Here is a 16,449-nt window from a genome sequence, read left to right on the forward strand (position 1 = left end):
ATTTGTAATGACCATAAGAAAACCACTTAATTTAGCTTGAATTAGCTCAAATTTATTCCAAAGTTAGCGTGTTTGATTATGTGTTTATGTTGCAATACTGAATGTGTCATACATTTACGAAAAGGTATATTTATTATGGCCCTGTTTGCTGTATTAGCTTTTATGATTAAATAAATAACGTTAGTTAAAAAATAAAATGTCTATACATTTTGAGAAAAAAATTCCATAGTAAGGAAAGGTATTTATTAGGCAAAATATATTTAGAAATATTTGATTTTTTTTTTTTTTTTTATTATTATTTTTTTGCTTTTTGAATCTGAGGTGAAATGTTACCTGAACACATGTAACCTAAAGACATGTTTTAGTGACATTCACCTCGAAACAAAACCACAAGACAACTCTGACACCACACACCCTACACGATGTCTTGATATAATATACTGACGTATTACAGAGCCTTTCGATTCTTGAACTAACGAACGATTTTTTTCCCCGTCATGAATAAGGGCAGGAGTGATGGCGAGCGCTCTCTGGAATTATAATTAGCTCAAACACGCCACCTATCGGCCAAGAGCAGCAGCGCACTTCAGTTCAAAAAGTATCCGCACCATCAGTGACGACAGACACCGATAAACTGATGGAAAGGGAGATGGAGTAGAAAGCGGGAGGAGGAGAGAGGGGGAATAAAGAGGAGGGGTGGCTGAGACATTGTGATTTATTTTCTTCTTCTTCTTTAATTGGTCCTCCGGGAACCGGGGCGAGTCCTTCGTTCGCAGCTGCGCAGCTGGAGATTCCACCAAAACACTATTGGAAAAAGCCCAGAGTTTATACAGTTTAGACCCCGGTCACTTCTTATAAACCACATCAGCAGACCTGGACACGCTTTACGCAGAGACACTCCAGATCTCAGACGCGCATCACCCAGTGAGATCTGTGCGCGCATCTCCACACTGACGCGCAACCTCTCCATCCGCCTCACTCTTGAGAGAGCCACCGACGAGCACGCCTCTGACAGGAGAGCATCACAGGACAAGAGTTTCAGTCGGAGATCACATCGCTTTCCTCGATTTCGCTCTTGGATGTGTGGATGAGCGCCGCCTTCGAGAGTTTCACCTCAGCTGAAGTTGCTCGGAAGAATGTGTTGGAATTTAGTCTTCATCTTCTGGACGCAGAGACACCGGCGCGCTCCCGCCGAGCACGCAACAAACTAAACACCTGGAACTCTAGCGTTCTGCTGAAAGTCGTGCTTTTCTAAGGGAATTATTTCGAAAGGCAGCGCTCTACAGACTGAGAAAGGTAGGCGCTACTTGTTTTTTTTTCTTTAGAGAGGTTTTGAAATGTAAACGCTCGACGTCCACACCCAAATACTGGGGTGTTTTGTGAGGTATCCTAAAAACGCATCATCTCATTTAACACGGGTTTAGTCCCAAATAGCCAGACTGCATAAACAACATAACTGAAATTCATTTTTAACATTAAAATCAGGTAGAAGTTGATACACATTCTCACTTTTAATACTGCGTACCAGACACGAGAGAACTTTTCTTACTAACGAGTGTGTGACTTTTAGCGCTGCTAGATTATTAATGTATGAACCTGTTCAGATGGATTTCAAATGAGCTGCGACTAAGTGTTCATGAATTTAAACTTCAGACTGTTGAGAAATTCTGAAATATTATTAACTCTTGAATTCTTATACTAACATGCCTCGCTGAACTGGTGCTTCTAGTAACGTTACACTTACCACAGGTTTATTCCTATCGCGACATCTGGGGGTTCAACGTCCGCTTGATTCAGGCTTCAACGTTCAAAAAAGGCAAACAGTGGTTGGGGGTCTTAAAAACATACACGTATATAACTTTTAACAGCATTTTAATGACCATAAAAGTAAGACTTAGAAGTGAGTAGAACAATAGACATCCTCGAAGTCGCGGTCGCCTGAGGCAGTTACTATAGCAACAGTACGCTGCGCGAGGACTCTTCGTCAGGATAAATATTTTTAAGCGGCAAATTTATCACAGAAAACGTTTGTGTTTTTTAAAACTGTCTTTAAGATGTTTTATTGCACATTTAAGTTATGTAGCGTAGTATAGCTCTATGTATTCAAAGTATAGCCTACTTGCTAATAGAATTGAAGTGTTTTTAATGACTATTTCTGAAGAATTTCTTTAGAGATTTCTGTGTTGTTGAAATTTATTAATCATTTTGTAAAATATTAGCGTTTTGTAGGCCTATGTGAAATGTAAAGTGCTAAATAATGTCATTATTTGTTTATTGTCAATGCCTATTAGTTACTAAATGCTCTTTTCGATGTTTAGATCAAACAAATACAGTCCGAACCAGTCATAAAGTTGATTGAACAACCTTCTAACATAATTTCTCAGACCTCTTTTGGAAAAACAGTTTAAGATGACCATTCGCTGAAGCTAATGTTACCATTTTACAAAAAAAAAAAAAAAAACAACAACATCAACCAAACCAACAAAAAACAGTTTGACCACCCTAAACTGATATTACCTGCTGGTAGCAGGTTTTGATTCTGGTCCAAGATGGTTGGAAATCTAGAAACCAAAATAGAGATTTATTTATTTTTTTTCACAGCAAAAAGTTGTCTTTCTTGCCCTGACCAGCATGACACTTAATTCCGGTCAGGTTTAATAAATCATGTATTCGATTGTCCTTAACCGCCCACCAATTTCAGAAATAACCCATGATTGCCGCATTCAATCCCATCAAACAATAGCACAGTTCCTGTAATCTGCAGATAATCCAAGGTTTGGCAAATGAATTGTCTGTTCTTAACCCCCGTGCATGCATGCACTGGAACAATGCAAGGATAAAAATACTTCAACCGGTGAATAATGTTTTGTTAGGCCACTTTAATGATGAGGATGATGATGGAATGATTCTGGCTGCAGGAGCACTCATTTTAACGCTTGAGCTCTTGCGGTGCTGTGGTGTCCTGTGCAGTGATTTGGGCTATCCTTGTTTTTCCCTGCAGGTAATGAGGGATCGCACCTGAAGATGGAGCTTTTCTGGATTATATTCTTTTCTGTATTCCTTCGCTACGTGCAAACGCAAGGAGTTTACGGTAAGGAGAAAATATGTGTCTTTTTAGGGGTTGGGTGGGTTAGTCTCACCTGAGTTGTGCTACAGTGGTCACAGGGCATCCTGTTACAGGATATTGGTATTTCCTGCATGACAAGACCGTGCCACACTCGTTTCCAGCACATTCAACATCCCAACATAGTTTTTCTCTCTCATGAGAGATGCTATGCCTGTTGGAATTTCAGATATGACAAATGTAACTAGTAGTAGGTCATCGCAAGCAGGTATGACAGTTTTGCAGAGTGATATCAGTCTATTAACACAAACTCAATGACTCTGTTCAATTAGACCATTTTTTAAGTAGGATAAATACTTAAAAATCTTTAGGAGCGTTCATCAAAGACTCTTATTACATCACATGATTATGATAATTGTAGACTGTAGCGTTATTCACGTTTTTTCTCCATTTGTTACGCTGCAAGGTCGCGTTCGCGTAAATGTGCAGTAATTTCTGTCTGGGAAGACACTCATTCACCTCGGTGCTTGCCAAAAATGATTTCTTCTTTGCATAATTAATCTTTTTATATTGGTGTACCGTCTGCATTTACTGCACTTACTGTCAGTTTGTAAAAGGACTTTAAAGAGCTCAATTAAATGTGCGGTGAAGAGAGAAACACTTGTCTCAGTTTGTCAAATTGAGAGAACATTTAGAGCCTCTGGAACATTATGCCATGTTAAAAAAAAAAAGGTTATTTGGTTTGTTTTTTTTTTTTTTAAGATGTTAAAATCTCGAATACCAAATGAACGGTGAACTCTAATTATTCACTCTCTGTAGGATCTTCGTCGATATTATGTGTAGTACATTCGTGATGGCACAAATAAGACATTGCATTTTTGTGGTATTCAGTAATATCTGCATTGCATTACACTAATGTATCCATCTTTGTGTAAAAGCAGCAGTGTTTAAGTTCCATTTAAGAAATAAAGAATGCAAATGTGTGATATTTGCCTTTGGTTGTTTAGATTGCATTCTGCTAGTCCACCACGAGTGGTCTTTTAGTAAACTGCAGAATGAGTTTAAACTATATGCTTGTATTTCACCCAGAATATTAATTTACTTTATTAAAGAGCCAGTAAGATGAAAATTCTAAGCTTCCTATCACTGTTTATAAGTCATGTACAATAGGTTTTAATCCATCCAAGGTTAAAAAACATTGTCATTTTGTCAAAATATCATTTTAAAATTACCTCAATTCTCAGAGATCCCCAAACGGTTCGCGCAAAGGTGTTCAGAAGTTTCTGTTTCCTTAAACCCTACCTTTCGGTAGCATACTGTGTTCTGATTGGTCAACTAACATGGTCAGTTTTGATTGGTTGTTCCGCACACAACTTCATGGTAAAAAATGCGTTTGCATCTTTTTGGGGTGAATTATGTCTTATTCCTCTCATCGCGAAGCAAACAGTAAAATAAAAAACTTGAACAGTCTCGCTGCTTTTTCTTCTGTGTGGGTGTATTCAAGCCGTGCGCTTCAGTTTGAATCTGAATAGCGCGTTCAGCGCGGAGGCGTGGTCACATTAGATATAATGAAGGGAGACGTGAAAAACGGACATCGCGTTGTTTTCATATGGATTACTTTATCACAGAATATCTGTTAGCAGCACTTGTTACACTTCATTTTAATGACGTGTTTTTAAATGAAGATCAGCACAGACAAAGGCTGCAGACAGCACACATACTGATAAGACGCTCGGGAGAAAACAAACACATAACTTCATAATCATACTTCGCGTTGTGATTCGTAGATGCTTGTTGGTCTAAATAAAGTTGGTAATGAACCCTCTTTTATGGCCAAACGCTTTGAAAATCCCGCTGTACTCACCGAGATTAGAAAAGCAGTGAAATGTTGTGAACACAACAAAAGGGATTTGTTGTACTGCTCTGGTATTGTGGTAAAAATGAATTTTAGCCATTGGTTCTTCTGATCTTCATTCTTTGGAAGTGAAAATAAAACAAACTTGCCTTTACAATTAAAAACACACTGTCTCCTCGACATGATGCTATAACACCAACCAGAGCGTCTGTGTGGGGGGGTGGGGCAGGTCAGAGCTTCGTTTCTCCCAAGACGGTAGGCGGAGATTATTATGCAAAGTGTTCCTAGTGACGTACATAGAGATGGGTAAAAGATTTTAAATCTATAACGACTCGTTTCAGTGATTCAGAGTCGATTCCTTACTTTAGAAGCCAATAACTTTATAAATCGTGTACTTTTTGGTTTAATTACTTCGCACATTGTTTACACTGATGGACAGCTACATCATACACTGTAAAACAGGTAATTTTTGATTTCCCATCTGTGTGGCTCTTTAAGTCCTCTATAAGTCCTCTATGTGTAGCTGGATGACATCTTCCTCTCACACTCTCATCTTTTTATCTTCATATCTCATCACGCACACGCCATCCGACTTTTAAAATTAATGTCAAGCAATGCGTTTCTACCCCAATCACAGTAAGACAATGTTGACTGACCTTTTTAGTCTTTATTACTTTTAGTCATCCGAGTGCGCCAAGTTTAATTTTGTTGTGAAGGCCTCCTTGCTGGGAGCGGAGTAAGAACCTCCTTAATGGTGCGAGAGAGAATGCCAGCTCAGTTAATTAAGGGCGGCAAAGCCCCAGAGTGAGCGAGACTTCACTCGCACTCCTCTTCCCACTTTATGTCTCTGCTATGGGGGCTGTTAACTCTCTGGGATTGTGACTTTAATCAGTGTTCAGATGCTTTACTTTTACTGGATTCATCTCACAAAACATGTCCAAGTCATGTAGGTTGATTATTTTATTTTATTTTTCAAACTTAAAAAAAAAAAACGTAATTATTTTTTAAATAATTACAGAATAAAATGATATTTTATTATATACTAACATTTTTTCATAATTATTATTAAAGTAAATAAAAGCATTGTGAAATATTATTAAGACATTTTTTTTTTCATTGTGACTGACAGTAATTACATAATTAAGTATTTTTCCCTATCCAAAAATCTCTGGATGCTTAACTTATTTTTTTATTTGTTTGTTTGTAATCCCTGTTATTCTCTATGGCTATGCTAATTTCTATTTGTATTATTTAACAATAATCAAAAAGTGTCATTTTAATATTTAACATTTTAACGTTTTAACATAAAAATAGTAATATAATTAATGCTAATACAGTAATGTATTGTTATCTTTGTAAAAAAAGATACTAAAATGATGCAAAAATCAACTTGAATAATGACCCTGTTTAAATTATAATATAATGTTTCTGGTCTTACAGTGCATAAATAATCTGTGTATGTTATTAAAAATATATTTTCTCAAACAACTTTCTATTTCAGCCAACTTAAAAATTCCTGCCTCAAATAATTGGGCAGTTTTTTATGATTGTTAACTGCATTTCATGTTGACATTTTCTTTCAGCAAATCATATTTTTTCTTTTAATTTTTGGGATCAAATATGTCCTGAATATTCTGTTGGAAGTTTTCGGCGTCCCCCCTCTCAGAAGATCTGTGTCTCTTGTGTGTTAATGTCCCTCCTCTCACTCTTTCTTCTCATTGAATCCAGTATGTTTCTCCATGCAGCTGAATGGTTTCGTTACTATCTCATCAGACTATCTCTCTTGCTTGCTTTTTTCCATGGCCTGTCATGCACTCTCTCCTTCTTCTCTGCTTTGTCACTCTTTTCATCTTCCTCTTCCCATCTGTACTGCGTTTCTCTACAGTTCTCTGCTTCAGTTATTTACTGTGTAGTTTTGATGTGTATGTGTGTTTGTCACTCTGCTAAAATTCTATTAACCTGTGGGTCAGCATGTTTGGCTTATGGTGACTGCAGTTTTATTTTAGCTTTAGCTGTCCATGCCATGTATGTGTCAGTGAAGGGGATTCTCCGGGGATCAATGGCGATCAACCCTGAAGCTGAATTTTATGACACTGAAAGCAACTCAGTGTATTTTCACCTGGTTTACGTCTGGATATAGGTCAGAGGTGAATGGTTATGCAAACACAAAGAAGTGTGGGTAAATGTGCGCAGTGTGAGTGGACAGAAGGTGATGTGTGCTTGTCCACAGGCGGACATGACAAAGAGTTTGTGAGAGTGAACAGTTGGCATACTTTGACTAATGCATGAGAATCTGGGCAGGGGGAAGAAGATACCATCAAAGACTATCCAAAAAGACTACAGGCATTTCATAATATTCTGCACTGCCAGAGAAAATAGTAAAACGACAACTTTAGGGGTGTAACTGCTTTTACAGGGGCAGTACTCTCAAAGCTACACTGTTGTGCCTTATCTACCCCTAAAGGATGCAAATGAGCATCTTAAAGGGTACACATTAGTGCTTAAAGTATGAATATTATTACTTTGAGGCAGTGGTTCTGAAAGTATGGGGTGCACGGATGCTGGGGGGAAATAGCGGCAGCGTTCGAGTGTGTGAATAGTGGTTGGCTGTCTGGCTTCTGTAAAGCAGCACTGAATGCCAATTCCTCCGAATCTTTCTTCTTCAGACCGTTGACTTTGCAACATCTCTTCAAGCCTGACATAGAATATCCACACCATTGAAAAGCACAGATTCAGCGGATGGCATCAAAGCTGCGATTGTGAAGTATTTTTTTCTGACAGTGTGGGTTATATCCTGGGTTAATTTTTAATTTAATTTAATTCAATTCAATTTAATTTAATTTAATTTAATTTAATTTAATTTAATTTAATTTAATTTAATTTAATTTAATTTAATTTAATTTAATTTAATTTAATTTAATTTAAAGACATTGATATTTGCATTGTGGAATTTATTTGCAATGTTAGTGGTAAATAAGGCACAGTGGTGTACCTTTGATGATACTGTCCCAGTGACAATCAAAAGTACAATTTAAATTGTATTATTTTTTTAATTATTTATTTGATATATTTATTATGATATATTAAAATTATTTTATTTTCTAAATAAAATGTATTATACATTAAAATGATATTTATTAAGTTAAAAACTATATTTTTAAGTAAATTAAGCATGTTAGTAAAGGGTTAATTCACTCAGAAATGAAAATTAGGCCATAAATTACTCCTTCTGAAGTTTCACCCTGAAGTATATGACTTTCAGACAAATCCAGTCAGAGTTATTTTAAAAATTGTCTTTGATCTTTCAAGCTGTTTGCCTGTCAGCGGGTGTCTCAATGCATCAGTCCAAGAGAAGTTTAATAAAAAGCGCATACAAAAAAATTGTCTTGCACACTTCCTGGTGTGAATCGATGCGTTTTTGTAAGAAAAATATCCAAATTCAAAACTTACTTGAATCACTTGAATCTAGCTTCTCCTCACAGTTGTAAATGAAGCCGTACAACTGTTTGCGCAGGTGAACTAACCCTTTAAGACCATTAAAGTCAGTTTAAAACTCCTTTATGCCCTGGGATAAGCAATATGTACTAGTTTACATTGCATACTAACACTTCCAAGGACTCAAGTGCTAGGTCTGATCCCAGTGGATTCACATTGGATACTTTTGTCATGTCAAATGCTCTTGAACAGAGCTTTATAACCACGAGTCAAACAAGGAAGCATTTTAAAAGCATTTGCAATTACAAAGGCATGTGAACTTATTAGAGATCAGAACTAGTATTTGAGTTTTTGAAAATGTCAGAAATGTTCAGTCGTAAAAATAATTGTGTAACTTTCGTTTTACTGTAATCTGAATCCAGTCACAACTATGTTCAAATGTTAAACAAAGAAGCTTAATTTTTAGTGTGATTAGATTTAATTTTAGACTGTTTTTAGTGGCATTTTCAACATATTCCTTTCATTGCTTTTTCTTTAACGTCACATGATGAGAGATCTATTCGAAAGTGCAGATGTCTGGTACAGCATAATTCAATATATAAACAGAATTCTCTGTTAGTAACCAAGGCCCCTCTCTCTCTCTATCTCTCTATCTCTCTCTCTCTCTCTCTCTCAGACCAGCTCTTGTGTTCAATAATACAACACGACTCCTCTCATTCATCTCTGTTTGAGGTGTGTATGTATTTTTTGTGGTCGAGGGGAAAAAACATCAGTTTCTGGCAGTGAGAAACTGGCAGGTATTTGTTCAGGAAGTGATTTGGTGGAAAGGTCAAGAAGAGAGACAGGAGTATATAGACAGAAGGTGTACTTCTGTCCACCTGCCTGTGGACATCATGTGTATATATAACGTGTCAAATTTCATTAATCACAGTTTGGTTCAAGGTATCTAGTTGAGAGGAGGAACGCTTCTCCACCTCTAGCTTTTCCTAGTAGTTAGTGTGTGGACTGGAAGAAAGGGTTTGAGAAGCAGATGGCTGCTGTCTGTCAGTCAGAAACTGCCCTGTAATCCCTGTTTATCAGAATCCTCCAGAAAGAGAAACTGGAGTCTGTCATTCATAGGATTCCTTGCCTTTTCACTTAGTCTGCCATACATTATCTCCTGCGCCACAACAGCCCGGGACCTTTGACCTACAGTACATGTTCTAATCCCGTAACATACAGTACACTACTGTGCAAAAGTTTTTAGGTTAGTAAGGTTTTTCTTTTTTTTTTTAAAGAGAAATGAATACCCTTTTCAGAAAAGATGCATTACATTGATCAAAAGTGAGGGTAAAGACATTTATAATGTTAAAAAAAGGTTTTTATTTAACATGGAATTCTAAAAAAATAAATACAAAAATTCACAGTTTCAACAAAAACATTAAGAAGCAAATTTTTTCAACATTGATAATAATATTAAATGTTTCATGAGCAGCAAATCAGTATACTAGAATGATTTCTGAAGATCATGTGACACAGAAGTCTGGAGTGATGATGCATTTTACAGTATATCCAAATAGAAAAAAAATACTCTTTTATTATTATTTAAATAAATGCAACCTTGTTGAGCACAACTTATTTTAAAGACATTTAAATACTTTACTGTATCTTGTAAAGTATCTTGATTACATTTTGAAGTAGTATATGCTCATATTTCTGGAATGGCTGGTTTTACATTGCCAAGGCAGATTAGATACAAAAACCAAACTGTATTATAAGGTACAATGTTTATGTGGTCAAAATGTAAAAGTCTTGCAATGAGATCATAGGGTCTCAAAATAAAATCCTGCACGATTAGATTTAATTTTCAGGAAACAAAGTAAAAGCAGCACATCTGACTGTCTCATCTGTTTTATCTAAACTTCTTTCACATGGTTTTACCGACTTGATTAACTTGACCTGAACGGCTCTTCTTTTTTGCCTCAGTTTCCATCCTAAAGTAGTTGTTAATATCAAACCCTGACAGCATGATTCACATTTAATCCACATTTCTCTCTTTGTATATCTTTGTTTATATACGTTTAAATAGATTTGTTTTCACCAGCTAGACTCAGGAAGCTGTTATATACCTGGAGAAAGTGGTGAGCATCACAGTTCATCTCCAATCTCAGCTCTTCCAGAAGTATGTGACCCGTTGCTCTCGTCTTTACTTGTTTTGTTGCGGTTTTGGAATTTATTTGTTGCTTTTATTTAATTAGTCAGAAAAATATGCTTTTTTGCCCACATATTGATGTGGTTGTGGCATCTACCAGCAGAGGCCTATTCCCAAAGCCCCCTTGCATGTGTTTACAGTCTGCTCATGCTTTTAGTAGCCGGCCCCGACGCGGCCAAAGGAGGTTACGATGAGATCATGATGAGGTAATGACAACCCACAGGACTGACATATGTACAGGGAACGCTTCACACACGGAGGCAGCGTAACTTTTTGGAATTGAGCATGTTGCCTGGTTGGAGGAAGAAAGAGTTGTCGGCCCACAGATTGTCTTTCTCCTGTCTGTGTGTCCCTCAGTCTTTCAGAGCAGCATCATTCATCTATCATCTGTTTGTTCCTGCTGTTGTCTGTCAGTGCTTCTTCCTCAGACGTTTCTTGCCTTCAGCTCACGCGTTCCTCACCTCGATCATTGATTCTTTACCTAAACTTCTCTGTACAGCTCACTCTTTTCTTTCTTGTTCCCTCTCGTTCTTCATGCAGAATAAACAGCACCTCCTCCAAACAGCTCTGCATTATTAATGCTTTAGCACCACTACACAGCAGAACTGGGGCGTGTGTGTGTGTGTGTGTGTGTGTGTGAGTAGGGGCTGTAGGGGTGTGAGATCACTCAAATGCATGTTTTCTGTTTGACTTATGTTTATTATGTAGGTGATTTTCATGAAAACATAACTTTTTTAGACCCCAAATTAAATAATATTATATTTCTGGGTGCTCGGATGGATCGGCTACAGATCACAATTGGCCGATATTCTCTTTGGGAAAATTGATCGGTGGTCTCTAAAAAGGCTGAAATAATTATAATGCTTTAGGTAAGGTACAATTCATATTTCTTCATTAAATAACTTATAAAGTAATTTGAAAAAGTTTCTGTAAGACATAATTTCACAAACAGCGTGAATGAATCACAGCACGCTCTCTCTTTCTCTCTCAAAATGCAAATGGCTTGAAATCACATCACGTCTGCTCTAAAGTGAGCTGCACAGTTGACACACGAATAGTCACTTGCACTATCAAGGCAGTGTCGGATCCTCATTAAAGTTTATAAATTGTATTTTTTTATTTTTATAAACAAGGCAATAATTTTAAAGTTCTTAATTAAAGTTCTTTATGAACCGCAAGATTTCTTGTGATAAAGATTTAAATGCAAAAGAAAGGGCAGTAGACCTGACTGTTTCTGTCAATGGTAAGTTTTAATTTAGAATGTTTGTGATAAAGTAAGAAAAGTAGTTTAAATGTTTTGTTTTAGCAACTTTATATATAAATCTAGAAGTAAATGCAAAAGTAAGAAGCATTGAATAATTGATGAAAGATTGTATTACTGCACTGTATGGTGGCCAAGAGGGCTCAAATTAAGAAAACAACTTAATCAGTTTGACAACACGCGTGCTGCAAATGCTCACAACACAATCAAATAAAGTGCTGCAAAATACACTTAAAAAAATTCTTTATTTTCTCCCCATATTGTGAGCATTTGCACTGTGTTTCTTTATTTACTTTGGCGCCACTTTATCAGTGGCGCCAAACACACACACACACACACACATACACAAACACACAACAGCTCAGCTACACAGAGATTCGCAGCAGCAGCAGAGATGGCGAGTCAGGAGCAATCCGATGAAAAGTTGGCATTTTCAAGGTGAAGATATAAGCACTAATTCAAATTAAATGTGGTCAAAGGCAAGAACGTGCATGTAATGTGTACATAATGTGTGTCACACGCATCCAAAGCTAGTGGCCAAAAACACTGTTCTTACAAAGATAATACTTGAAGTGCAGGATAAAACTCTTGCTGTCTGTTGACGTGCAATAAATATCGAAAGTTATGTCTGTCCTACTCATTTTAAATGACTTGTGAAAACTGCTTAAAAAAAAACAACATTCTTTGACATTTATCAATTTCTTTCTTTTTTTTTTTCTACAATAACGCAAATACTTACTTTCCCTGTTAACGAGTTACTTTTATTATAGAGTAATTTAGTTACTAACTCAATTACTTTTTGGAACAAGTAGTGAGTAACTATAACTAATTACTTTTTTAAAGTAACGTTCCCAACAGTGCTCATCATATTCCATAGCCAGTTATTTTAAAGACTCTTATACACTCTGCTTTCTATCTTTTTGCTTTCAACCAATGTTCAGCAAAAGGAGGTGGTTAACCTTTGGAAAATATGGATTGTCAGCCTCAGGAGGTCAAAGTAAATATGAATAAATGTATTATTTATTTAAATGACTTATTTATTTTATACAAGCAATATTTTCTTACACTACTGGTAAAAAGTAAAATAAAAATGATATATATATATATATATATATATATATATATATATATATATATATATATATTATTTTTTTTAATGTAAGATTTTTTTTTTCTCACTGAGGAAATAATAGATAAAACATTTAGTAAAACAGTAATATTATGAAATGTTGTTATAAAATAACTTTTATATTTGAATATATTTTAAAATGTAATTAATATAAATGTAAAAGGAAGAGTATAGAAAATAGAGTTTATTTACTTAAGCCATGCACAGAATGTGGGACAGTTACGGTACCATATATACAATTTTTGGTCAGTAACATGAGTAAATAATAATTAATATTTAAGGAATATGAAATAATTTGTACATTTTTTTGAATGCAATAATTAATCCTCTAATTTTGCTCCATTGAATTAATTAGAAGTTTTCAGTAGATATGTCATAGTTATGATTCTTTTGTATGATTTGAATTTTGAACAATACCTTCAAGAAGGTTAAGACCTCTGAGATGGGATAAGGGCAAAAAAATAAATAAATAAATGGATGTGATTTTTGGATGGGTAATGAGATTTGTGTCTGTAGTGCTTTATTAAATTCCCACCGAAGCATACTGTATTCATGGATTATGGCGTTTATTCTGTGAGCGTAGTGTGTGTTTCCTTACTCATCTCTGACTCAGTCTGACTCTCATTTCTCTCTTACACACTGATGAATACACATGTGATCAGAGCTCAACAAGTGTTTCTTGAGCGGTGAAGCCAAACGCAGGACAGACCACGTCACCGTCGCTCAGTACGCACACACACGCCGCTGTCAGGAAAGTAGGATTCGATGCTCTCTATGGTGTGACTCACACGTATCCTCAGGACCAAAAATGAAAAATCAAATCAGCATATGTCTATTTTTGTGAAGATATCCCGAGATATGTAGTCACCATGGTTGTGGGTATCAGGGCAGCGATATGACTGACAGGTCTGCTGAGTCTTGATAGAAAAGGACAGTGTGCATGTTTGTGAGCGTGTTGAGTCATAGTGCAAAGTTTAAATTAAAAATGATCCTATATTGGCCCTGTTGACACTTTTTATTTGATCTTTCATCAAAAACTTGGGATCATAAAAAAATAAAATAAAATAAAGATTTCTTATATTTATTCATGTGATGCACAGCTGAATTGTCAGCATCATTCCTTCAGTCTTCAGTGTCACATGTTCCTTCAGAAATCATTCTAATATGCTGATTTGCTGCTCAAGAAACATTTCTTTTTATTAATAAAGTTGAAAACAGTTGTGCTGCTTAATGTTTTTGTGGAGACTGTGATACTTTTTCTCCCAGGATTCTGTAATGAATAGACATTTTAAAGGAAACTGTAACATTATAAGTTTCTACACTGTCAATTTTGATCAATATCTTTGCTGAATAAAATACAAATTTCTTATAAATTATATTTAGGGGTGAATAAATGTTAACAGAAGTAAAATTTTTGGATGCACTGTTCCTTTAAATTTACTTGCATCACGTAGTGGATGGAGTATGAATTAGTCAATTTTGTTGTGACGTAAAAAGTACATTGTATTACTCCACTGAATCCTCCTGGAAAATTTGTGGGGTCCCCATGGACCCCTAGAATCATTCCCACTGCTCACCCCATTAGCACTGGCCTTGTGAACACGTACACGTGTGTGTTCGTCCTCAGAGGAGATTGCAGGTGTGCCTAATTTCACTGGGTGAATGATTTCGCTCTTTTCTCCTCTGGTTTGAGCTCTTTGTTCACTTGTGTCTCACTGCAGACGTTTGTCAATGAGGCCTGCTCATTGATTAAGCATTGTTTGCTGTGATTTGTGCTTGATGAACGAGAGAAAATTAATGCCTGTCTGCGTGCCAAGATTTTGGCTGTGAGTGTGTGAGTGTGTGAGTGTGTGTGTGTGTGTGTGTGTGTGTGTGTGAGAGAGACACACTCCTGCACCTGCTTTGGACTCCAGAGATGCAACACGACACACATTCTCTTCTGAGAAACTCTCCATGATGAAGCAGCAGCTCAGCAGTGTAGATCCTGGGAAAGTCTCTGATCATCAACTCTGTTCTGAGACGGAGAGATCTGCACGAGATGAAAACCTCATGCTTTTACACTAGAGGAAATGCACACACATGTCTGGCCTGCACTAATCATTTCTGCCACTTTCCACATGCTCTGTTTGTTGGACAGTAAAGATGCGTCAGCCTCAAAGTCCCTTCACTGACCGTTTGATGCACACTGCACTTAAACGGCACTTTCATCTGACTGACTTATTGGAGCAAAGTCGTGTTTATGCAATGAGTGCTTTTGAGAAAGAACTGGTCACTGGATTTGCGTTGTTTGTCATGTCAGTGGCATCAGAACTTTGAGTTTTGTTTGAAGTACATGGTAGCAAGTAAACTAGACAACCATGAGGGTTAACATTTACATATACAGTACACTTTAAAAAAATACAAAATCTGAATCAATGGAGCAGGACCTTATTAAAAGATGCACCTTTGTACCATGTTTACACCTAAAGTTCACATTTTAATACATTAAGTATGCATATTAGTATACATATTAGTTCCTAAATGATACATTTTAGTTGAAAGGATTTCGTCCCAGTGACAGCTGCATTTCTTTGTCATGGCATGATGGAAACAAAGTTGTAAAATTGTTGTTGTCCAACAACACATATTGTTTATGTATTTTTGCTAAACTATTGAAACATTGAGTATTTACAGATTGGCCTTCTTCACTTTTTTTTGGTGATAATCACTTTTATTCCACAAATGCTGATGGATGAGCTTGACTTGTATTGATTCCCAGGTATTCCTGTAAGTGCATTTTCTTCCAACAAGTTGCAGCTTGTATTACATGCAGTTATTTTACCACACTGAATGAGGGAGATCGAGAGTGCATTGCATTGTGGGATACACTGTGACGTGCAGTGTGCACTGTCTGCTGCACATTTAGCAATTTTCATCAATAATTTTTTTCTGGTGCAATCAGAAAATTAGCACAATGCACATAGTACAGTTTGAGCATTATGGGGATATGCTATTCTGAACATGCATTCAATAAGAACTTAGAGATGTTAAAAATGTGTTGTATATATACTGTAATCTGCAGAATAAGTAAAAGTAGTATGCTATTCTAACACACTGAACATAGCATGTCTTTTTAGAGAATGATACTCTTACTCTCCCCTGCTCTCCTTTTCTTTGCACTTGACTCCTGAGTTAGTCTTCTGTCTTGTACTTCCTATTTTTTTTGGAAGTGAGGGAGGAGAATGGAGGTATATTTGGAGTGGTTTGTCTCATATCAGGTCAGTTAGATTGCTGGGCCAACAAAGGAGGCCTTTCCGGTCAAAGAAGTCAAACAAAAGTACAGAAGAACTGAGAGCAGCTGAAGCCTTGTTGTTAGTATGCAATAGGGTTGAGAGGTATATAGGAAATTTGGTCAGTTGGGTGCAGTTACTGTCTGATAATCTTAAAATTGCCAGATTAGTGGGCCGCTATTGCACACGCACACGTCAACCTCTCTGTAAGTGTGAACACAAACATCAACACTACATTCATATCC

At 36.5% G+C, this 16,449-nt stretch overlaps 1 protein-coding gene across 1 annotated transcript in view; it reads left to right on the top strand.

The window, feature by feature from the left end:
- The first annotated feature begins 521 nt into the window (after window positions 1-521).
- LOC127970304 (MAM domain-containing glycosylphosphatidylinositol anchor protein 1-like) overlaps window positions 522-16,449 on the top strand; it is a 183,599-nt gene continuing 167,671 nt past the window's right edge. Inside the window, exons 1-2 of the mRNA XM_052572802.1 lie at window positions 522-1,296; window positions 3,002-3,091. Coding sequence (XP_052428762.1) covers window positions 3,025-3,091 — 67 coding nt within the window. The 5' untranslated portion in view covers window positions 522-1,296; window positions 3,002-3,024. The remainder of the gene's footprint in view (window positions 1,297-3,001; window positions 3,092-16,449) is intronic.

The sequence above is a fragment of the Carassius gibelio genome, chromosome B13 (assembly GCF_023724105.1).
Source record: "Carassius gibelio isolate Cgi1373 ecotype wild population from Czech Republic chromosome B13, carGib1.2-hapl.c, whole genome shotgun sequence".
Lineage (NCBI taxonomy): Eukaryota > Metazoa > Chordata > Actinopteri > Cypriniformes > Cyprinidae > Carassius > Carassius gibelio.